This window comes from Fistularia commersonii, chromosome 6 (genome assembly GCF_037954325.1).
Source record: "Fistularia commersonii isolate RoL2024-O1a breed Wild chromosome 6, RoL_Fcom_v1.0, whole genome shotgun sequence".
NCBI classification, from domain to species: Eukaryota; Metazoa; Chordata; class Actinopteri; order Syngnathiformes; family Fistulariidae; genus Fistularia; species Fistularia commersonii.
In genome coordinates, this window is record NC_141289.1 from 15992404 (window position 1) to 16018638 (window position 26235).

The 26235-nt window shown below is 38.1% G+C and overlaps 1 protein-coding gene across 4 annotated transcripts in view; it reads left to right on the forward strand.

The window, feature by feature from the left end:
* The window catches only part of LOC147233514 (receptor tyrosine-protein kinase erbB-4-like), a 281545-nt gene that overhangs the window by 159891 nt on the left and 95419 nt on the right, over positions 1-26235 (forward strand). For all 4 annotated transcript variants that reach the window (XM_086148401.1, XM_086148402.1, XM_086148403.1 and 1 more), the window contains exon 3: positions 6336-6522. In XM_086148401.1, coding sequence (XP_086004527.1) covers positions 6336-6522 — 187 coding nt within the window. The remainder of the gene's footprint in view (positions 1-6335; positions 6523-26235) is intronic.

Consider the following 26235-nt stretch of genomic DNA (forward strand, 5'->3'; position numbering starts at 1 on the left):
GACTCTCCTCTGAACAGCCTTTTTTTCTTTTTCTTCCTTTAAATGGGATTTCTCAAAATCTTGAATGTCACATCTGAGTGCTCTCAGCCTACTTAGGAGCTGAGGACTTGCATGGGGTGAAGGAGTGCATATGACTTTTCTAGAGTTCATTGAAGCGAATTGGTAAACAGGACTCTGCCCGCCCATTGACTTTGCTGCAGTAAGGAGGATTCACATTGCATCGTCGCTCTAGTTGAGAGTTGGCTCTGTGGCCATAGACACGCGCCACTACACTCTCCTTGACTTACAAGTAGAATTCTCTATATGTATGGAAATTAGTCATAATCACCATAATATTTGTCCCATCTCCTGTATTTTGTAATGGCATCACACTTTTTCCCCGTTCTACTCTCCTTATCCTTTCCTTCCCTCCTTCATAAGACCTCCTCCTTCATCGTATGCCATCTACTTTATTTACAATCTCACTCATCCATATGGCAGGGATGGGTACGTTAGTCATTATGCTTGGCTCTGCTCGAAAGACAAAACTTCTGGTTTCCAACTCCTCTTGATTGTTGTTTATCTTAAAGAAATATATTTCTTCTTTTCCAACTTTGCCAATCGACAAAGAGTAGCAAATTCTCATCTAATTTCCCGCTAATGTGTCAAGCTGTTGTAAATCCTCTCCCAATCAACTGATCACATTAAACCTTTCCTTAAAGTTTGAATGCAGACAAGGACATAATTTATTAGTGGAGGCATCATTTTGAATAATTGTATCTGACTAATTTTTTTTTTTTTTTCTTTTTCTGGGGAGTGAGGGGGCAACAACTAATGCAGAGAGAAAGAAAAAAAAAAATGAACCTGCATGGATGGACGCCTTTATGTAATGTTACACAAACTGGTAGATTTGTATGCACATTCACTGACAAAGAATATCTATAAATGATGAACAAATATATTATTAAATGATATATGTACAGTTTATACTACTTATACCATGTTTTATGATGAACACAATGGACATTGAAAATGTATGTTCTGTTTCCTCCCTATCTCTCGCTAGGATCGGGTTATTTCTAAAGAGACAAAAGACTATTTTATGTTTGAAAATGTCATCCAATTGGAAAATAAATAGGAAATACCAAATGAAACCGGTTATAAACTGCTCAGCAAATGCTGGGATAACCTGTTTTTAAGATAGATCTCTATACTACTTCTTGGCAGTTTGCAAAACAGGTAGGAATAGGCTGCAAGACTAATGACCTCAATAATCTGAAAACATAGTCATATTTTTGCAGGTACTTGAAAGTTCAAAGGTATCATGATGTGATGTGTGGACATAAATAAATAAATACACAGACACTTACACAGAATTTGAAATATAAAGAGCTAAAAGTTAATTTAAAAAGATAAGAAAGAAAACAAGCCTGCCGCAAGACAAAGATTTTTTTTTTTTTTAAGTGAGTTACACACACTGAGCCTGTAATTGCTTGTGATTGATGGAAAAGGGAAAAAAAGTCAGAAAGAATGATTAAACTTGCACAGCATTATGGGTAGCTGACCCATGTCAGCTCAGTGTTTTTGTGCATGTAGGTGGGAGGTTATTAGAATATCTTGGGCTCAAACTGTGTTTGAGTGGAACAGACAACTCCTGAGCCATCAGTGGTGTAAGCGACCATTAGATAGACATTATGCGGGATGTTTTTCTGTATTTTTTCGCTTTCTTTTTAATACTTTTAAATCCTATTTTTTTTTCTTCGCTCCAAGATCATATCAGGAGGAGATGAGTAAATTAATCAAGGTTCCATATCATTGTCAAGTCACCTTGCTCAGGAAGATAATACAAAGAAAATTACCACTTTGTTTGTTTACATGCCATCTTTTGAGATAAGAACACTTCTTCTACAATGGACAGCACCCCCAAGGAACATCCTTCAAGAAACATCCTTCAGCTTTTGTGTTTGTGAAACAAGTGATGCAGCAGGTGGGAAAATGCAGGTGCTTGTGTTTACTTCCCTGTAGACCACAGTTCCTCTCATCCCCCGCTTTATCCTAATACCAGCATGGAGGAATGCTAACAAATATTGATCCACACAAAGCCTTATAAATTCACGGTTTTGTAAAAAAAAAAAAAAAAAAAGAATACTGAAAAAAAGCATAGTGATCATCTAATTTAATTTGGTGAATTGTGAAAAAAAAAACCTTTCTTAGCCCTTCTCTTTCGTGTTTCCCTCTTTACTTCTGCTGGAAGCCTTTTCCTCAGGTTGCTAGGCAACAGGGACAGTTTTCTTTGGTTTGCCAGCGGGTCCCGGGGGCTGGCAGGGAGAAGGGGGCACAGTGGAAGCACTGTGAGGGCTGCCAGCAACTTAGTGTGTGCCCACAGTGCCCCCCTCCCTCTCATAGCCCCAAACAACCCAGGGAGGCACCTGTGTGTTACAGCAGAGTTAATGATAGTAGGATGAGCTTACATAGCACCCCGGCCCGCCAGCAGCAAACACAGGGTCACGTTGGGGTCAAGGTGGAGAAAACACAGCATCGGGCTTCATTAACAAGCACCTTGCTGTGGCTTTCACATGGCAAGACAAAGATAATGAATAATTCAATTAAATCAATTGAAAAATTACTTTTTTAATAATGTTAATAATGTTGTTTGAGTAATACATTTAAGATAATAGAAAAAACCTCTTGTAGAATGGTGAAACACTTGAACCAACAAGCACATACAACATATGGTGCTGCCGGACATTACCAATCCCTGTTTCTATAAATATGTGCTCAATATTATATTTTAATACTAAAAAAGTATAAAAAAAAGATTTTGGCAGTATTATGAACTTTGTTGAAGTTCTGCAGCCCTTGCCTCTAAACTAGATTTCCTTGGGTGTCCTGTAGGTATTACATATTGTAAAAAAAAAAAAAAAAATGAAAAAAAAGAAGCTCCAAGCTCTGTCAACTCATTTGAATTAATTCCATAAAAAAAAAAAAAAAAAAAAAAAAACTTTTTTTCTTCCATGCTTCCATGGAAAGACTGAAACCCCATACTGTTAGCTAAATGGAAAACAATAACCAAAATACTTCTGTGCTGTACAAACATAATTTCAAATAAAATAAAATAGAATAGAATTTTTCCTTTAATCCCCTCACAGTGGGGAAATTCAGCAAGTAGGTTTTTTTGATGGTGGAATTGCTGCATTAGGTATGCTAATAAAAGCCTCTGCTGAAAGTGATACTCTTCTTTTATTATGTTGTTCTTCCTCTTCTCAGGTGATTGACACATTGTAATCTCGCTAATAAGCACCTCTACTGTCTGTTTCCTTCCTATTGTGTTAGCACAACAATAGGGCATCTTGGCAGGTGCATGGTGTTCACTCAGTGCTCAATATAGAAGCTAATCTCAGGTACCTGCTATTATCCTGAAATGCAGGCTCTCCTCATGCCCCATCCAAACTGTCAGTCTCCACTAGTGTCCCCCCAGGGGTCAGCAGCCAATCAAACCTTGCATTTCTCATTCCTCCCTCAGTCCTAACCAATCAGCCACATCATTACTGGTCTGTCTCTGGTCATTAGGACTTCTCTGTGGCTTCTTACTGCTTCAAACCCCTTCCTTTCATGCTTTGTAATTGCATATTCAAATAAGAGGTCACTATTTAATTATAGTCTATGAATATCCGCAAGGTATGAAGGTGTGTCAGTGTTTTAGATGAAAGTGTGATTGTTTGCTGTCGGTGGTGTGACTTTTTCGAGCTGGACCAGCTTTTGTTGTGTAAAAGAAGTGAGCATAACCCCAGGGACTTCCATGGGAAGATTCTTTAATGGCCAGCTCACTGACACTCACTGACACACACGAGGCAATATAATGACCTTTTTTGTTATTTATTTTTGATTCTTTCTCATCAGGCAGGTTCGACATTTGTAGAACAATCCATACGTTTGAGGAAATAGCTGTACTTCTCACTTCATTTATTACCTTGGAAAATAAATTTCCCTACTTCTGTTGTCTCAAGTGTTCTGTATAATGGTTTATCAGTATAAACTTTAAACAGTGGTACACTTGAAACAATCAAGGTGCAATACTCAAACTTTTCATAACGTTGATAATAATAAAAACTACCTCCTTGCTTTCACATGTAAATTTAGTGCTAACTGGCCTATTTCAGCCTTTACTAAATGATCATGCTTACTTGTTTAGATGTTTACATTTGCTATTTGTTTTTTTTTTTTTTTTTGCTCTTTATTAAGTCTTGAAACTGGACTTGGGAACTAATTTCGTGCTGCAAACTATAAGGTGTGCTAGTATGACAATAAATGTCTTTTGTGTACTTGAATCCTGAAATCTAAATATGTAACACCTGGGTATCTGTTAATACTAGTGTTATCAACCCCAATTGTAGTTTTTAAGAAAATAAGCCCTCTAGATTCATATGAGAAAATAGTTATGCAGTAACAGTAATGCAGTGATCAGTGCTTGTGTGTGTTTCACATAATGTTCACAAAGATTTACATGATATTGTATTCTTTCCTTTTTTCTCTTTGAAATGGCTAATGCCAGCAATTTCCTTATTGTTAAAAAGAAATATGCTACATATATTTCTGTGAACCTTTGGCATATTTATTAATGTATGTTTTAATGTTGCATTAGAACCTTAGAAGTTTGAGTTGCCGCAGACTGACTGAAACAGGATTAGTGTGTGTGTGTGTTTATGTGTATGACTGTATGCACGCGGGACCACACGTGTATGTGACTTGTACAATGAGGGAATTGTGATTTGGCAGACTTTATTCCTGTGGTATTTCCTTTATTTTCCTCTCTTGTTGTCTCTCACACACACCCATACACACAGGCACGCATGCATGGATGCACACCTTTGAATGTAGTGCTGTAATTAAGCCTGTTGGTGCTGTTTGCTAAATTGTGTCACTGTACACATTTACGAATTGTTGTATTGTGTGTGTTTGTATGTAAGCGTAAATTGTTGTTGCTGTTTGAGTGACTCGGATGAATATTGCATAGCCAGAAAAGTGGAGCAGAGCAATAAGGGAATACATTGTATTCAAGTCGACATACCACATGGACAGAAGCACGCTAACAAACATTGTCGCGCACACATACACACACACACACACACACACACACACACACACACACACACACAATCACACACTCACACACATACATAGACATAAAACAAAGTTAAAGAATGTTGTAATGGGGCAGCAAGATAATTTGATTGTCTGTCATGTTAACTGACAGCTCTCTCAGATGAATTGAGTTTTCACTCAGCTTTATGACAGACTATTATCAGTTGATGTCTAAGCTATTTAGTACTGGCTATCTTTTATTTTCTTTTTTTTAATTCATTTATTATATATTTTAGTTTTTCAGCAGCATCAAATGATTAGTGGTTGGGGTTGGAAATGTGTAAATCTGTCATGTATGTTGATTTGAGTATTGCTCTGGAAAAAAAAAAAGGGGAAAAAAAGACGCATTACTATTTACTATAGTAAATTACTTAATTACTACTATTGCTGTCACTGCTATAGCCAACTACTACTGCCATGACGAGAATATATATTTTAAGTACATTGCTTGACTACTTGCACTCTATTTCTACGATGAACGTGATTTTTAGCTGGAAGGTCCCCGAATCTGATAATTCGATTCAAAAATGACCAATTTGTTTTTTTTTTTTTTTTTTTATTGTTTAGGTGCCATTCTCTCATATCACCATCACAAGGAGCTGTGAATTTGACTATCAACAGTAAAGACTGTTGAAGTGATTAGTCTGCAAGCCAGTTGACATTGTAATCATTTTGAGCAGTTTGTCCAAATACCTCACATGCTTGACATTTTTAACATTTATGTCTCTGCAAATACCATGCTTGAGTTGAATGGGGAGGGCAAATAAAAATCTAACAATAAGACAGAAAACAAACAAATAACAGATAAATAAATACATATATTAAAGAAAGTGGTGTGGTAGTGTGAAATGATTGCTTGGGGAGGTTGTCAGGTAGGTGTATAGTCATTCTAGAATAAAAAAAACGTGCATTTGTTTTTCTTTTTGGTCGGAATGTTACCATGCAGATGATTTTGTATGAATATCTATTTAATTTATAAGTACCGTGTAAAAGTACCACTTCTGGCTGCGTAGATGAAGACTGAATGAGTCTGCTGGTCAACCTCTTCTCTCAATAATCTAGGGGCTGGCCTACTCATGTCGAGTGAGGATTTTCTTTTTTTCCTGTTATAAACTATGTACTCTTTGTGCGCTAGTATTTTATATTAGTGTACATATTTGCTTGCCAATCTCTTTATACGCTGCTCAACTAACATTTTCTCTCTGCCTCCACAGTCTATCCGAGAAGTCACCGGTTATGTCCTGGTGGCTTTGAATCAGTTCGACTACCTGCCACTGGAGAATCTGCGAATCATCAGAGGTACCAAACTGTATGAGGGTCGCTATAGTCTGGCCATCTTCCTCAACTACCGACGGGACGGACACCATGGCCTGAGGCATCTCGGCCTGCGCAACCTCACAGGTCAGTGGCATATAACTGTTGACATGCTGGGTAATAAACACTGGTTTTTTTTAGGTAATTGGATTTTCTAACTCTAATTAATAAATGAAACAAAGCATGAACAAAAGTGAAGTTTTTGTTAAATGAAACTGGTTCACAAGGTAAACTGCGGCACTTTTTTTTTTTTCCGGATATATTATTCATGTAAAAATATGTCACAGTTTCGAATTTGTGTTTGAGTCATTTTTACAATCATAATTAACAGACTCTTGTTAATGAGTCACAAAATTGTGACTCAAGCTTCTGTGTCTGTGCTACCCAGGGAAATTAATTTGTTTCTATATAGAGAATATCAAATGTCTGTGAAAAGTCCTGTTTTCCTGTTAATTACATTTCTGTTTACACAGTCGGAATGATGATTCTTCATATTTCTACTTTTTAAGTTGCTCTGTTATGCTTTATGTAACAGTTCTCTTTGTCTTATTTCATCATTTGCAGTCAAACACTAAACTGGATTTTCTTTGCAAAGTTTGGCTTTTTTTGCATTAACTTTCCCTTTGCATTGGACCTCAGAGACGTGACCTTACCATTGCTTATTCTCCGGTTATCTATCTCATTTTGGTTTTACCCCATGATGAAGCGACCACTCATCTCCAGTCATACAAATAAAATATCATCCTTCAGACTTCCTCTAAACAGAGCCTGCGTTACTTTAATTCTTGGCATTCATGCTGATATCAACTACCACATTATCTTTTCAAGAGATACATACTGTATAACATGGGTAATTTTGACCCGCTAAATGTGGCACTATTAGACAGGTGGTTTTTCTTGAGTGGTGATGGCAGCATTCCCATTGCTTCAGGAGAAAAAGATGAGGCGGTAAATCAGAGGCTCTGGCTGAGGGACAACTGTCACATACAATCTGAGCAAAAGTAATAGAGCTCACTCTAAGGCTAGCCCATCTTTGGTTATATTCAATGACGCCGTGCCGTCTGGAAAAATATGAGACGAAGATGAGTGATGAAACCCGAGAAATTATTACACTCAAATTCATATGAGACAGTGTCAGCACTCAAGGGGATGTACTCAATGTTTCAGCATTGAGTTTTTGAGCATGGTGAGTGAATAAAAAGAAAGAACATTGGACTTGAAGGCAAACAGAGATGTCTTGGTGAGAACATGTGAGTGTTGGTTTTATATTTATGCAGCCATTCTCCACCTCTCTGACTCATCCTCGTGGCTTCACACCCCAAGGGGTACAAGCTGGAAATCTGCTATTTTGATTTTTTTTTTTATCCACTTACTTTTTCACTTCTTGAAAGTTATATACCCAGAGATCAGTGAGATTAGAGAAAAACAATAAATTTGGCTATAATTAACATGAAAAAGTAGGTGTGCTAAAATGTAAGCGTGTGTGTGTGTGTGTGTGTGTGTGTGTGTGTGTGTGTGTGTGTGTGTGTGTGTGCGCGCCTGTGTGTCAAAAAAATAAAAGTATGGGCATTATTTTCTGAAAATGTGAAAAAGAGCAAAAAGTCAGTTAATTCAGTTAATATGTACAATTATTTTACCTAAAAATGTGAAAGGAGATATACCTGGTAGTTGCATTTCATCTCTGAAAAAGAATTTTGACAACCATTAGTAAAAATAAGTATATTTTTGAAGGAAATGTATGGCAAGAAGGCCTTTCAGTTGTGGTCACCCTGGGGCCTTACACTATGCAAATGTAGGTCTACTACACCTCATTAATTTGGCCACTTAGCAAATAGCACATGCTTTTAATGACTTAATGAAGAAAATGAGATGCCTCTACAAGTCCCAGAGCGGAATTTTTGTTTGGCATTCATCTGCTGAGACGATGTCATAAATGTGCTGAATTTCTTAATGGCAGAAAATAAATTAATGAATTTATTCACAACAAAAAGGAATGGTATTTCCCTTCCAGCATGAATGGAGCAAAATCATACACAATCCATTTAATTTCCAGAGGGCATGCCCTCTACAGTTAAGTCAAAGAGTGAAAAAAAAAAAAAAAAACACACACACACACACCAAATTTCCCATCGCAGGGGTAGTTTCTGGGGAACAACATTATTCAGCAGGTTGGTAATAATGCAGAGAAAACTGGGAGGTGAGGAAGCAAGATGGAGTCCAAGCCACCATGGTTCAGTCACGTGGTTCCTGTCCTAAACTGTGAGCCACTGGAGTGCCTTTTGCATCTGCCTTTGTTGTATTTTGCCCAAGGCTTTTTCTCTGACATCGATCTGCCCGCTTTACTCTTCTCTCCTGTGGGCATTGCAATTTATCCTGCATCTACCCTGTGAGTTAGCACCTCAGGCAATTCTGTGTCAAATATTTCACAAGAGATTCATTTCAGTGTAAAACAGAAGTCATGCGTCTTACAGTCATACACCCTTCTCAGGGTTGCAAGAAATGTAGAAAATGTTTAGCACTTGCATTTAAATCTGGTTTTTGTGTATACACTGATGAGAACTAACAGCCGTGTTGTGGAAATCAGGCAGTAGAAATCCATCCTCATCTCTGAAGCGGTTGACTTTGCCAAGTGTTGTGCTGATTGATGGTGGGCAATCTAACAGTGATCCATATTAAAGTATGTGGCAGATTTAGTGTAATAAGCTGTGTTTTATGGAGTTGGAACACAGCGCAACACAACCCGTGTGTGTTTTCTTCCAGCCATCCCTTCTGTTGGAAATGAATGTTAACCTCAAGACCTTTTTCACTGATCAGATTATGTATTTTAATTGCTTCGTTTATTTTAATTGCACCATTTTGTTTTTCGTTTTCATGCAAACTGCTGATAATTGCGAGTGCTGATTAAATCGTTGGTGTTTTTGTAATCTTAAACCCTATTCAAGACACCAAAAAAATAAATAAACAAATAAATAAATTAATAGGTTAGCATTGTTGCACAGTAGTTTGCCTCACATCATGAAGGTTCTTGGTTGGATTTCAATAGAGGGCCTTCTTGTGTAGTGTTTGCACTCTCTCCCTGTGTCTGCAGGGATTGTCCCAGTTTCCTCTCACAGTCCAAAAACATGGAGTAGGTTAACCGGAGACCTTAAGTTGCCATTAAGTGTGAATAAGAGAGTGAATGGTCGGTTGTCTCTCTCTGTGGCCCTGTGATTGACGTGGGACCAGTCCAGGGAGAACCCTGTGTCTCGATCAATAACAGCTGGAATAGGCACCTGCAGCATTATGACTGAGCGTACAACGAGTGGTATAAACAAAGAATAAAAAAATAGACATTAAAAAAAAAAAAAAAATCATACTTACTTGAAGATTTAAAGTAACTACTTCTATTTTTACCTTCTATAGCAGACAATGAATGACAACCGTTGACTGAGGAATCATGAATTACAAATATTGCAGAATATTGTATAATTTGACACAGTAAAACACCCTTTTTTCCATGGTATTTGTGGGTAGGAATGTTTTGAGATATAAGTATAAGTGGAACCAATCACATGAACAAGGTGTAGTTTTAAAGCCTCACCTCATAATTTATTAGATGCCTTGATATAAGTCAAAAGAACCCTTGGAATTTGCCCACTGTGGGATAATTAAAGGAATTTTCTATTCTATTCAATTCTTTTCCTGATAAAAAGGCCATATATAATAAATAAATATATACATGAATAAATAAATACTAACCACACTTGGCTATAAATTATCTAAGAAATCATACACATTTTAAGGTAACCTGTTTATGTGAATTTCTTACATAAACACGTACATTCACCGTCACCTATGGTGAGCGAGTTCAGTGTTTTTTGTTTTTTTTTCCCTTTTCTTCTTTTTATCTAATATGCCAGCATTTCCTGAGAAATGTCTGTTTTTGCTCTAAGGTTTTGCTCCTCTTATGAAGAAAACTGATGATAGTTTGCTTTCAGCTTCAGAGATTGACCACCTCATTCCAACTAAATGTAGAATAATTATTAGACTGTTTGAAACTACCGTGCAGCAATCATACGCCATGCACCAATAGTGCAGGGAAAAAAAAAAAAAACAAGTGTGATTGCACTGTATCAGATATCCTTTGAGTTTTCAAAGAGGTATCCATTGCATAATTTATGTCCACAATGTATTATCTACAGCCCTCAATACCATTGTATTTCTTGAAACTTGTTGAAGCTGTGTTGATCCTCAGAGGCAAAAGTAAACTCTACTTCTTGCCGTATTTCAAACCTTTTGCTGGCCCCAAGTCTCCCGGCCCGTCTGAGGCCTGAACTCCACATATTGCCAGTTCTAGCACAGACTCTGGATAGGTGCCTCACATTGCAAGCCCTTCGTCCATGCAACTGATCCCACAGGGCCCCAGCTTTGCAATTAAGGTAGATCCAGCCATGCATATGAATCAGGACTGTCCCTCTTGACCCCCTCTACTTTGCTCCCTAAACCAAAACGATAAGCCGTATAACTCGCAGTTCCTAATGAATACAAGAAAACTACCTTATAAAATTGATAGTAATTTATGTATGCATTTCTTTCTGCAGACATCAGGCACTTCCTTAAAGGATAGTGTGCTTGAGTTAAAATGTCTTCAGCATTTTCACTCCACACAATAGATTAAACAACAGCTTCACTGCTGTTTTATCCCCCTAGTGATCCTGCTCACAGTTGGATGCCACAAGAAGTATGAAATTCAATTTGGCTATGGCATCAGTATACCGACAGCTCAGCAGTCACTATAGTAGACGGGATATATAAAAATCTGCATTAAAGAAACTCCTCTGGTATTGAATTGTTAAGCTTCATCCCCTGATTCCCTTGCTGCTTCTGCATAAAGCACATAAAAACAATTCTTATACTGGGGGGCCACATGATCTGCATGCATATACATGACATGCATAGCTACCCAACATATTACCCCATGGTGTGCAGAGGGGCTGATAATAACCACCACTAAGGCTAATTAGGAGGCATGTGTGAGGTCCTTTTCAGATTCTATTTCAGTCTGTTTTTGTTTTTTTTTTGCTTTACTTTCAAATTGTTTGCAAGCTTTTAATGCAACCCCTCACCCGCAGCATAATAACTAGGTGTTCAACTTCCCATCTGCAGAAGGAAACTCTCGTTCTGCCATCTTTCTTTTGTCACCTCCCCAAAAGTTTGACCCCTCTTCATTTCCAAAGGGAATGTACCTGCCCTGTTCTCAGCACCTAATAGGCCTACAACAAACAAGTAAAACCCCTTATACAATTTTTTATTTATTATTTTCTTTTCCATTTTATAGCTAACAATTTTCTGTTGCTGCTATTTAATGCATTCAGATGTAGGTCAAGTTACCTACATCAAATACTGCTGTTCTGAACAGATTTATTGACTAATTTACAATTAACCCCCGTGTGCATCTTAACTTTTGGATCATGTTTATTGATTTTGTTATTCATAAGTAAGTTTAAGCAGTTGCGCTTTTTCTTGGGCAAATCTGCTATCAGGAAAAAAAAAAACGCAAGATTAAATTCAATTTTTATACATATACAAAATGAAAGAAACACCATGTAGATCATGCATATGTAATCTTGGGACCCATAATATTAATAATAAGACAATTATGAGGAAAGTTTATATAGCGGGCAGAAGAAAGATATCTGTTGAAGGAAGTGATATAATCTAAAATGTAACAATAATTTATTTTTCATAATCTTGAGATCCTGTCGTTGCCATGACGCCTGCATTTGAACTTTGTGGTAGAAATTTGTCCAATGCTGAGCAGAAAGATCAAAAGGATCAAAGATATTTTATCCAGTGCTTATGATAAAAGGCAAATACCTGACAGAAGAATCCCACAACACTGATGTTTGCATGGCAGACAACTATTTTATTTATTTATGAATCCCTGCTCGTCTTCTCTTTCAACCTGCTCAATCTCGCCCTGTGCTTACCGCTACACTCGTTGATCCGTATGTTTTCAAGCTTGGGCTGTTAAATGATACTGTTTTAAACTTCTGTAAAAGAAACGATCTGGGTTGGGGGAGGTGGGCCTGTGTAATTGTGTTTGGAATTTGTATAGAAATAAAACTACTTCCAGCCTCTCTTTACTTAACATAAAGCATGCGGTGTGATCTCCAAAAAATGGTATAATTACGCCAAGATCAAATAGAGCAAAAACGACTAGCTCTAATACCCTACTCGTACTTTGGCCTGTTATGAGGGAGAAGGGGAGTGAGAGGATGGAGACCATTAATAATGAATCCAGTGTCATCATTAAGGCGCAGAATGATTAAAATATATCTCCCAGCTTCAAACGCTGCTTTTTCTTCCCCAGAAAATGCTGCAGTTGTGGATTTGCAAAGCGAGAGGAAAAAAAAAGGCGAGAGAGCCCTCAGTCTGCCTGTGAAAAAAAAGATTTTTTTTTTTTCCTCTTTCATCTCAAAGCATTTTTTCTCCTTTTTTTCCCAATGTTGGAACACCAAAGCACCACTGCTTCTTTTTCAAAACAAAAAAAACAAAAAAAAACACATCAGTATTATGTAATGCAATGCAACTCATAGATTTGCACAGACAACAGGCAGGCAGGACTCGTCGTTGGCGCGCTGCTCCGCTGTGGAGTCACCTTGTAAAATACAAACTAAAACAAAGTCAATTGTCACATACCAGCTATTGTTTGAATATTGTTTTCTTTCATGTAGTCGAAATTGTGGCACATATTTTTTTTTTTCAAAACGGAAACAGATTATTGTCTTGTCCCCTAATTTAATTATCTTTCTTGTTAACGAAAGCATTGATGAACAGCAAGTAGAAATGACAATGATTTTTGTATCATTTAAATGATACACCATTCCCTAAAGATGATCCATATATTATCAGACATAAATCGACAAGATATGCAAAATCAGGAAGAAATGTGCCTGGAATCTAAAAATGTTGAAACTTGTAAACAACCACATTGAAATTAATTTATATTCAATTTCAAATGTTTGAATACATAGTTAAAATAGCAATATCAATGTTTTATAGCCATGAAATTCTTCATTCTTCTTTTTAGAATAATTCCCCTTGCATGCCAAGTTTTAACAGTAACATTGCGTTAACCTGCTGCCTTCTTGATAAGGAAACCCCTCAGTATGGAGTCTATCTTTTAATTAGTGGCTGTGGCACAGCTGGAAGGACAGCCAAGTTGTCCGTAAAAGAAGGGTAATCGTCCCAGGAGGCAGTATTTCTCCTCCCACGGTGAACTGTTTTTTTGATGGCGTGGTTAATGTCCACTGGCTGATACATTGTGTTAGATGGGTCAGTGTCCTCGTACCCTGGATAACATCTGTGACAGAACCCCCAGTGAGTGGGTAAAGCTAGACCCCTTTTTTGTATATAATACAAGAGATATAGAACCCCACCTTGCATATGTTCCCCTTTTAAGTGCCTATTTTAATATGTCATCAGAAGGAGTAATTCCTCAATAATAAAGTCATCAGTTCTATCACAGTGTATACCTTTTGATGATTTGCCAAGATAAATTCAGCTGATCGAGAGGAAGATTTCTCTCTCTGCAGGCTCAGGCATGATCAAGGTAAGAAAATTGATCTTTTGAAATGATAAACTGTTGTTACAGCTGAGTTTATATCCCAGCATGGAAGCACAGCTGTGGAATACATATACGATACTAAAAGGCAGATAGCCCATCTTCCTTTGCAAGGAAGTGAAATACACCATCTCACCATAATGAACACGTGCACCAGAGTCTTATCACTCTCTATAAGCAGGAGAAAATACCAGCTGTATTTCAAAATAGCATTTATTTGTCATAATATATATATATATATATATATATATATATGTGTGTGTGTGTGTGTGTGTGTGTGTGAGTGTGTTTGTGTATGAATATGTATATGTGTGTGTGTATGTGTATATTTGTATTTCATTATTTTATGGATTCAGTTGTATGTATAGATGTATATGTGTCAGCGATCTCCTACATGCATTCATTCTTATTTATTAGTTATTTATTAGTTACATTCATTGTTCTTATAAGTTTTCTCTGTATAAATAACTTTTACCCATCTCATATTTTATCAAGCATAGCTTTATTACTTGATTCATCTATGTAACCATTTTCAGAAGGGTGTTTATCTGCAAGTTTTTGTATTTTTACCAAATGCTGTCGCAAAACATCTAGTTTTCCATATTAGTCATATTTAATCTTTCCACAACTAGATTTTTCCAGAATATCTCAACATGGAAGGAATCAGAAACGAAAGATTCTTCTTTTAGGATTCCATAAATACATGTAAAATCGATAAACTGTTCTCTGATACACAAGAAGTCCAAGATTAATTTAGCAATTATTAGTATTAGTATTTAATATTTGTATTAATATTCAAAAGAAGTAGCCATGATATGACAGACTGCTTTATTTGATTTTCACTCACAGTAACAAAGTGGTATACTTGTTAAAGCAGCCAAAGGAACTTGCAAAACATATTCAACTAAAGATAACTGGGATTCTGTCATTGACACAGTGATACAGTGACAGAACTCAGCGAATCAATGCTGACCACCAGACCCGCTGCCCAATTACACTGAATAGAGTGCTTAGTAAATAGATGTCAATCTTTTCTGCAAATACTGTTCAATGACCTTAATCAAATTGACACAGGCCTTGACAACAGAGCCTATGTAGATTCAGTAGCTCCTTGCTTTAAATGCATTTTTTTAGTAATAGTAATAATATTAATAAATGGGCGGCACAGAGGCCTCGTTGTTAGTGCTTTGGCCTGGCAGCACAAAGCACCCTGGTTCGATTTCAACAGAGGACTATGATAATAATATTAATAAATATAATACCGTTCTTCCATCAACAATAATATAGTAATCAATAGTAATAACTGATTAAAGTATAATGTTTTTTTTGCTACTTTCCAACCTTCATGGACTGATAAATAACAAAGAAAGGGCATTCAGATCTATTTGTATTTGTATTTGTAATTTCATCGATACTGGCTATACTGAATATGCCAGGGTTCAGTTACCATAATATGAACTTGTAAATGATTAATCAGCTGTCCGCATAGGGACTTGTTCGCATATTTCTCTGAAGGAGGGGCCATCATCATAGACCTTTAAAAGTTAACAATTTCCAATAATGAAATGAGAAAATGAGTTAGAATGGTGGCAGTCAACAGATTCACCAAAAAAAAAAAAAAAAAAAAGAAAGAAAGGAAGTCAGTTTAACTTGGACAAAGGTATTAACATAATGTGAAAATATGATTATATTGATGTAAAAGAGGTCAGTGATGGTACAATTTCTGATAGGATATAGAGGGACTTACAATAAGTTTCACTGTTAGCGAAAGATTAGGCTTTACTGTAATATTTCGTTGATATTCTTAAATCACTCTGTCAGTAAAATTAATCGAATCATTTTGGGGTTTGAGGTTTAGAGTTTGCAGGGTTTTCTTTGACAGTATATCATATTCAAACTGCCTCGTGCTTTGTCTTGCCAGAAGCCACATGGTTCCCTCATGACAAGTTTGTATATCATGGTATAATGAATGGTTTGTGTAGTTTGGCTTCTGCATTCTCCCCCGGGCATTTGTAACCTATTTGACTTTGCTGTGTTTTTACAATAAGTCTAAGTCTCACTTCATATCTGTCGTGTAACTCTCACTCTGACAAGGAAGCCCTTAGTGTTATAGGATGTAGCCATTTCTTGTCTCTGTCTCCCCAAAGTATGTGTGAGGAAGTTATTTAAGCCAAATAGTGAGAGAAAAAGAAGACAGGCTAGCTCAACCTTGCACTTGTTATACTGTAGAACCAGATGGAGGCAATTTACTGGTCATAGCTGATTTGCTGGTATGCGTGCACGCCTGTACCCATGTATCCCAAATTACCTGAGTTGAGGGATGAGTGCTGCAGCTCGGTGCCATAAAATGACAAAGTGCACATTTAGCCCATTCTAAGTGTCAATTTTAATGTGGCAGGTTAGCTCCATTTTCAACTCTTCTTGCATATTACACTCCATGAGTAGTAGTGATGATTGTGAGCAGCTTGCATCAGCAGCATGTACAGTATTTATGTACACACAACCGAAATTGAGTGCAATGCCCATCTCATTTTTTTTTTTCTGTACTTCATGCTCAAAACTTGACATTTAATGATAGCCCAGATTTGATGTTATGAGCTAAGCTGCACAGCAGTTTTCTTGTTTTGATGGCTCCCCCGTGGCCCATTGACAGTGTCCTGTAAGTTTTATTTTGATCTTTTCAGCTCAGGCAATTGTACTAAAGCACTGTTTCCAGCACAATAACAGAGCAGAGAGTAGCCCTACTGTCAAGGTAAAGCCGCAGCAAAACAACCATCACTGTTATAGATAAAACAACATGAGGCAGCAATCCTGCTGCTGTCTGTACATTGGAGTTTCAATTTATGTGATGAATGGGTTGCCAGACCTCTAGGTTAAAACTTTGAAAGCACATGACTAACACTTTATTTAATTTCTTTCAATTCTGACATGTATGGCTCCTGTGATGTAAGCCTTCTTTTTGTCAGGCCCTGAGCCCCCACTTTTTGATGAGCAAAAATTTGAATTTCACAAATTACATGGAGGTTGACGATTCTCCTGCTGCGACACATTTGACTATTCGGGGTACGGAAATGAAATGAAAATGTGTTTTTTGTGTAAATTGAACATGACTACCAGCTGCCTGAATTTGATGACAAACCCAAAATTTGTCACAAACAACTCAGATATGTATGTTTTGGTTTTTTTTTGGTTTATAATTTGTACTTATGGAATGACTCACATGGTCAAAGGACATATTATAAGCTGCAGTTTGTCCAACCACTCAGTTTAATTGACACTAAAAGATTTGATGCACTGGTCTGACTTTGCACTTTGTCTGAGTTTGGTCAAAAACTCTCAGACAAATACATATTTCAAATTGTCAGTATATCCTTGACTATTCCCCACAGCAACAATATAGACATACATGCATGCACAAATGTACACACGCTAATGTTGATCACTGGTACTCTTTACTTTGATTGGTATTCAGCTGCACTCTTGTCTCTTTGCCTGGTTCTTTTGTTTGCCTGCACTGATTGGAGGGCCTCTGCTTAATTTAGATGCAGGGAAGCGGTGACAGAAGAGGGCTTATTAGGGCCGTGAGCCCATCCCGCCTTAAGTGCAGAGTCTCCAGTTTCATTTCCATTTGCCTCCATTATTGAATTTGCTGGCTTCTCATTTGGCCTGATTGCATTTTGTGTCACCTCTAAAGGGGAAAAAAGAGGTACTGTGACACTCGGATATCAGAGAAAATTGCCAGGAAAAAGTTTAGAGATGACATAATAATACTTTTTACATTCTTTTTGTAATTATTTTTTTTGAATGGTCTCCATTTCAAAATACAATGCATGGCAACTATTTTCGATGTCCGTGGGTGTTTAGCATTTCACGGAAAGGAAATGAGGGAGTTATAACAAAGCTGAGAGGGAGTGTTTATGCTTGTTTAGAAGACTGAAGTGGGGAGTGTGACAGACAGGTGGAGCAAGAGTGGGTGGAGGAAAAGAAGAGCAGTGATGGCAGGGATTCATTTAGCATCCACTGCAGCTTTGGAATTTAGAAAAAATAAATAAAAAATGAAAGGTGTCATCTCCGCCTCCACCCTTTAACTGCCTTCTTCAGTGCCCACACAGCTTTCATAATCTTCCAACATTTTTCATAAGAATTCATTGCAAAACAATATTGTGCAAAACTGCAAAATTTAATCAGGAGTTTTAAATGCAATTATGGTTATCATGGAGGACATAGCAGATGTGCTACTTTTTGTTTGAGTGGGGAAATAGAGGGGACCACCCCCGCACTGTCTGCGCATTGATGCTCGTCTCTCATTTGTCATGGAGTACAATATTTCTTTGGCTGGCTGAGCTAATACTGGAGAGGTGGGGAAATGGGACTCAGGAGACCCACCTTTGTCTCTCGATGAAGATCTTTCACATTTTTCTTTTCAAGTCCAGGGTTCAAGCCTTTGTGGATTTCTTCGTGAGTGACGTCATTGTATCAAACACCTCTGCAAGAGCTTTTTTATGCGCGTCAATAATGTTCTATTTAAATTTGGAGAAGGATGTTTCCCCCATTGAAAAGAGACATCATTTTCGGCCAGTCATGCCAGCCAGCTCTTCTTGTGCTTTTCATGCCTCAAGCAAAGTAGCTGTTTGTAGCTCCTTTGTTTGGTGATCTACAGCTATTCATCTACTTGTTTGCTGTCTGGAACCCTTACAGTTATTCATGGGATTTGAGAAGTCATTTTCACTTAAGCAGCTACTTTCTCTATGGACTTTTTTCTTTTTTTTTTTTTTTGTTTCATTTTTTCCTCTGTAGAGTAAACATGCTCGGAGGCACTGTACACTGGAGTGTTTCACAATTACTCACAGAGAGTTTCCTAAGAGACCAGCTGGTTATTTTCTATGCAAGTCAAATGTTACCAGGCTGTCTCTTTATATTGTAAATTGGTAGAGGAGAGAACTCTACACTGTTATTGTAGTAAGAAATGTATGCGAATTTGATCCTAATAAGTTCTTTCAAGATATTTATGTACTATGATTGCATTTCTTTATTTTAGCCTTACTTTCATTTCACTGGTTGAATTTATATTGGTGGTTTCTCTTCAGATATACGATGAACTTATCCCCACATCTTCGCTTTAAGTAGTGGTTTTGGTCTCTTATCTAATTTGCCTTGAAATCTTCATACACACAAAGACTAGATAAAGACAAAGACTTTTGACTGTTGAAAAGATAGTGTTGAATAAAAGACTCCACATCGCATGCTGTTGCATCCTGCTGTTTGCTATGGTTCAGGTCCACCTGATGTGTTGATAAAATTACCAAACTGGACGACTGTGAGAGAATCAGTGAGCTCAGAAACCGCTTGTGCTGTTTTTTTGTGCCTGGTGTTGGTCACACAGCAGCTGTAAAAACTGCTTTCCTAGCAGTCTCTATCATAACATTGCAGAAAAATAACCTATATTTAGATAACAATCATGGCTACATAGTTATAACTATATAGATAAAAAAAATATCATTTTTTTCTTAAATTGAAATTTATTAAAATTATTTTTTTCTTAAACTTATTTTATTTATTTTTTTACAAAAGCCTGTAAGGGTTAATGGTCATCAAATTTACAAGTATTTACTGAATCCACATGTGAAGATGGCTGCTTGCCACAGATACAGTATTTCATAGTGGGGGGGTGCAAATATTTATTGATTTGTAACTGTGTTTTCTGTTTGTTGGTTTGTTGGTTTGTTTGTTGTTTTATTACAAGATGCAGTATGTAAAGAATAAGTCAATGCAAGGACAGATTTTTTTTTCTTTCCTTTTTCTTGTTTTGATAAGAATTCAAACTAGTAGGGCCAGGGTTTGTAGATATATTGTAGGTTCTGCAAATACCCACAGACATTGATGTAACATACACAAAAGACCATTTGGTCACATGAACTTTAACTCTGTTTGACCTTGCAGCATATATGTCATTTAATTCCTGCAAAATGACATGAGAATTAAAACGCAATTATAAAAATAGGCAGTGCAAATAGAAAATAAATATATGAGTAATCTGAGAACCAAGAAGGACTCAGAGCAGATGCGCCAACATGAACATTTGATCAGTCAGAATGTACAGTTTGTGTGAAGATAATAGAAGAGCATAAAAGGTTTGCATTGAAGTTGTGTTTTGCATCTTCCATTGATTGCATTACGAACCAGTGTTCTATAACCTGTGTTATTGTGCGCTCTTTGTAAATGCATTTCGGGCTTACTCATACGACAAAAGTACTCTCACTGTTTTCCCATCGCCCTGGCATCTGCTTACGCTCAGCGGCGAGTTTTTGTTTCCCATCACCTGTTGTTATTGTGCTGCACTGTGAAAACGTCCTTTTGATGCGAGAATTCAAGGAAATGCTCGCTGCAATATCCTGCCACATTTCCCTCTCTCCATTTTGAAACAGAGCTGTGTTGCTGTCTCTTAAGTGCTTAATGCTTTCCTATCACTTTTCTTCCCATGAATTCAGCTGGGACCAAATTTGTCATGAGTACTTTCTTGTAAATCATCATTATAGTACTTTTGCACATTGATTCTTCACCTGGCTCTTTAAATGCATGGAAGCTGACCATCTGATTGTTTTACCTATGTACTTATCTTAAACATGTGTATTCGTTGATGAACGTATTCAGCACAATGACGTCAAAAATGAAAAATGAAACCTCTGCTCTTTAACCACGGGAAAGCAAGAACGCGAGAAGTTTGAGGGTTGCGGTGAGGAAAGGACATTTAAGTGATTGCCCTTACTGAATTTACCAGAGAGTATGAAGTTCAGCGCAATGAGTCAGTTCGCCTTTATCTATCCAAGGTACAAACTTAAAGCCACAAAGTGATGAGGACCTCTCTAGGCAATGATGCTCATTTGTGCTTATTAACTGTCATCCAAAACAATTTGTTCATATTCAGTCAATGATGAGTAAAGGCAAAGTATTGTAATTATTGAACAAAGTGCTCTGAATATTGATACTTTAGATGGAATTGAAAGAAGAAGGGGTTGCATTTTGAATGCTCCTGCAATTACTGCTCAGTCTTTTAGGCAAAAACAAAAAAAAAATCTAGCTACGCATGAAATCCTCTGGTGAACGTCTCAGGGGTCAAACAAAAACAACCAGGCCACATGGTCTCTTCTGGTGACGCAAAGACCCTGGTAACTTCCATATGAGGATTCAGAGTTGGAAGTGATTTCACATAGGAAGAGCAAGGGACTCTGGTCTTTTGTAGCTGAAGATATTCAGGAAATAAATAAGCATTTAAACTAATATAATTCATATCATTTCAGCTTACCTATCATTTTCTAGACCAAAGAAATATACTTCATCTCAGTTTTATATCCTATTTGTATTTCAAGAAATTCAATATAATAGTGTGCTGAAGTGAAATCAGTTAAACCTTACAGTGGAGTCAATTATAGCTTGACCCTGTTCAAAGAGATTATAGGCAGGTTAAAGTTGAATAAAGAAGCCAAGCTTCTGGCAATGGATATATGACAATCAGAAGAAATTGGCTCAGGAAGCATGTAGAGCGGAAGCAAAAACAGTAAACTTCAAAACTCAGCAAGAGTGAGTGAGAGGCCAAGTGACCACTTACAGGTCTTTCAGCATCCGGGTGCCAGGCGCTTCACTACCATGTGGAGGATAAACAAGGAACAGACCAAAAAAAAAAAAAAAAGGAGGAAGAAAAAAAAAAACCCTGGGAAAACTAGGTATTATGTAAGCTTGTTTTCTTTTAACTTTGGTGCTGTTTATTTGAAAGCTATATCGTGGGCATTCAAGCTAGAAGATAAAAGAGATTTCTAGACTGGACTATGGAGCCGAACACTTTATTATTCATTTGGTTCTGCTCGTCCCACTGCAGTGCTCTCACCTTGCTTTATGTGTAAGAAGTTCAAAGTTCTCTGTACAAAGCTTGAGGCAAATGTCAGTGGACTCGGAGCAAAGCATCTTAAGTGGCTGGACTGCTTTATGTTACCTTTAAAAGGACTTTTGATTCAATTGTTAACACATATCTGTTATTTGTTAGTTGCTTTCTATTATTTTTTTTGCCCATTCCATCATGCCTTTCAAAATATCATTTTAAATTGAAAAACTAAAAGAATTTGAACACAAATTTTCATCCTTATAATATTTCTTAATGGGACCATATGTAAGACAAGGTATTCCATAGTGGCCAGTACTTCTCTTTATGGTTATAGATGTTTTCTAGTGCTAAGAGGATAATACAATTTATTTAATTCCACGGTTCATCTCTTTCTGTCATGAAACCTGTCTGCAGTTCATCAAAGTTGACAGCGTCACACCTATCTCATGCCATAACCCTACTCAATAAATCACTCTGATCAGTTACTGTGCTTCTTCACATTGCCACTTTGCTCATTATCTATCCTGTTTATTGGTAAATATGGAGCTACATTTTGGAAACTTTTTATTTTTACTTGTATTTTTAACTAGCTTGTCACTGTCTTGTCCTTGTATGTCTTGCTTCTGCTGCGAAACAATTTCCCAAGCATGGGGTCATTACAGTACATTCAAGATTCAAAGCGTTTATTGTCAACTGCACTGTGTAGAAACATGTTTCCCTGTACAGTGAAATTTCTACTTTTCTGTCTGCAGTGCATTTGGATATGTACTGATAGGAAGAGTGTAAACATTATTATAAGAATGGTTATAGATATGAATATGAACAGTACAATAGAGCAGTGGCAGTGCAATAAGACACTTGAGTGCGGTTTGGTGTTCAACTCGAAGTCCAAGGGCAAGGATGAGTGGAGTTTAAATGGGCAGTAGTTACATGTGCAAGAAGAATGAGTGTCAGCTGTTTAGGAGTCTGACGGCAGTCAGGTAGAACGAGTTCTTTAATCGTGTCATTCTACATTTCACACTCCTATACCTCCAGCCGGAGGGTAGGAGTGTGAACAGTCCATGTTGGGGGTGGGGGTGATCCTGCGTGTTGGAGGCAGCTCTCTCTGGATTCTGCGGTGGTAGATGCTCTGCAGAGAAGGCAATGGGGTTCTGGTGGTCCTCTCTGCAGTCTTTACCACTCGATATAGGCGTCCAGAGCAGTGGTGTTGCCGTATCACATGATGATGCAACTGGTCAGGATGCTCTCAACAATGCAGCTGTAGAAGTTACTGAGGATCTTAGGTAGCATGCCAAACCTCCTATGCCTCCTCAGGAAGTGCAGCCAGTGTTGAGCCCTCCTGACCGTTGGGGGACAAGGTGAGGTCACCTAGGTATTTAAAGCTGGTTACCCTCTCAGTCTCAAGATCTTGGAGGAACAGTGGCTGATGTGGTCTCCGCTCCTTCCTCATGTCCACTATCATCTCCTTGGTCTTGTCTGTGTTGAGGATGAGGTTGTTGTCCTCACACCACTTCACCAGGCTGGCCACCTCCATTCTGTAGGCCATTTTGTCTCTGCCGGTGATGCGTCCTATCAATGCAGTGTCGTCCGCAAACTTCAGGATGATGTGGTCCTCATTGGGGGGGCAATAGAGAATGGGGCTGAAGACACAACCTTGAGGAGTGCCCGTGTTCATGATAATGCTGGCTGAAGTCATTACAGTACCTATCCTGACAGACTGGGGTCTGCCAGTTAGGAAGTCCAGGAGCCAGTCACATTTTGTGTATGAGTTTGTGGGGTGTGACCATTTCCAAAAACAGCATCCTGATGTAGGAGTCTTTCTTTTCTAGGTGGGCGAGGGAGTAGTAGAGGGTGGCAGCTATGGCGTCTGAGGTGGATCTGTTGGGCCGGTATGCAAATTGCAGGGGGGTTTAGGGTTTCCGGGATATCCCTCTGAATGTGGGCCAGCACCACTCTCTCAAAGCACTTCATGATGATCGGAGTGAATGCTACTGGCCTGTAGCCATTCAGGCAGGTGGGTGGGCTCCTCTTCAGTAGGGGGACAATGGTTGTGTTCTTAAAGCAGGTGGGGACAGTGCTCTGGCTGATGGTGGTGAGAACATGAGCCAGCTCATTGGTACACCTCTGAAGGCCCACCCTGGAATGTTGTCGGGTTTGAGTGCCTTGCGGGGGTTGACCTTTGTCAGTGTTTGGCGTACCTGGTCTGATGATACTGTGGGAGAGAGGAGGAGTAATTAGGGGTCCAGGGGTCCCATTTTGTGAGTGACTCCCCTATGTGTTATGGTTGGGGTTCTCGAAGTGGGCGTGGAAGATGTTGAGGTTGTCCGGCAGGCTGTCTGCGGAGATGCCGATGCTGGTGGTGGACTTGTAGTCCGTGATGTGCTGCAGGCCTTGCCATATCCGCCATCCAGCTTCTCTCTGTACTGCCCCTTGGCTGATCTGATGACCTTCTTCTGTCCGTACTTAGTAGCTTTGTGCGCCATCTCATTGCTGGACTTAGATGCATGAGAGTGAGCACACAGCATGTGGCATACCTGACTGTTCAGCCAAAGCTTCTGGTTGAGGAACTTCCTGACTCTTGTGGTGGGCACAATGTTGCAGGTGCACAGGTGCAGATGTACCCAGTCGCATACTCAGCATACTCCTGCATGCTGACAGAAGAGTCCTCCTCAATGGCTGCGGTCTTGAAACCATCCCATCTTATCTCATCATCATCTTGCCAAGTGCCAAGACATGTTAATAAAGATCTGACAATTAATGCACCTGCAGCTTATTGTGATGTATGGGTATACATTAGTGTGACAGGGTGAAATTATATGATTGACATTCACGATTGTGTCCAGATCTTCAAAGCATTCATTACTTCTGTAGAAGAGCGAGGCATCTGTTGCACCTAAGTTAAGTTTTCTTCCTCAGTATATTTTCAGTTTTCCTCAGGAGGTGTAGTATGTCGCATATGTTCATTTTAATTTCTTTTTTTGACAATTGTATCTGTACCTTTTCATAAAAGGTCTTCTTCTTGTTCTTATCCTTTCAGCCTTTCCCTTCAGGGGTCGCCACAGCGAATCAACCTTCTCCATCTAACTCTATTCTCTGTATCCTCCTCTCTCACAACAACCAACTTCATATCCTCTCTCACTATATGCATCAATCTTCTATTTGGTCTTCCTCTAGACAGCCTGCCTGGCAGCTCCAATTCCGACTATTTAAATCTAATAAAAAGTAATTTGTTTATCAAGCATAACAATACTCCATTCAAGAAGGCTATATCCTCAAGTTATTCCATGTTAGTGTGCAGCTATGAAACAAAAGTTTAATCTTTCTACCTTAAAAATGAAATTTAAAGATGTTACAAGGCAGCGCAGATATGTAGAAAAGCATATATGTAATGGTTAATGAGTATTCAACAAAATGTTCTGCACCTCTGTGCTATAACAGTACTTGACAGTGTATTGGGCAACAAATTATAGCACTTAACTTGGCCAGGGATGCAGTTTTATGCGCAGTATAAAGAATTCTGCTAGGACTGGAAGAGTTTTGCAGTTTCACAAATGTGCTTTGACAGCAGCTTAAAGAGAAATTTACCATTTTATTATGCCACATCCTATGTGTGCGTTATAAAAATGAATCACTGATTAGCATAGAGGGCCCGGAGACATTGCATTTAAACCTGCAAAAAATGGAAAAACAAAAAAATAAATAAATAAAATAAATTTTGATTTAGATGTGAAAATCATTTCAAATAAATGCAATATATATATATACATTACATTATATATATATATATAAAGGCAATTTTATATTTAGCTGTATGTGTCTGAGTGTGTGTGTTTGTGTGTGTGCATATCAGAGGGGAAGAGATTAAATTTACCATTTGTCTGTCTCACACTTTACAATCAATTGGCATTTGAGAGACAAAGCCTCAGCTTAACTCTACTGTACATCATACATGTGCAATGCTTTGTTAACCTGATCCTACAAAGCTCCGTGATGGCGAATGGTCAGGAAATGTATTTTTCCTGTCTGTCTGCAATTATTGATGTAAATCATAATTGCAATTTACAGCAAATGATTTTTTGCACAGATCTGTTTCCTGTTTACGTGTCCACATCTGTGTGTTGTGTGAAGCAATCTGAAAAGGTCATTATATTTCAATGTTTTACTCATGACTTGCTAAAACACTGCTTCACCAGAGAAAAGAACTACTTTGCACCCTGATTTCTTACATCCTAAGCCATCCCAATACATCTTAATGAAAAGGCCCTGAGTGGATGGCTCGAACACACTTGTCATTAGCTGCGTGATACGTGACACACCT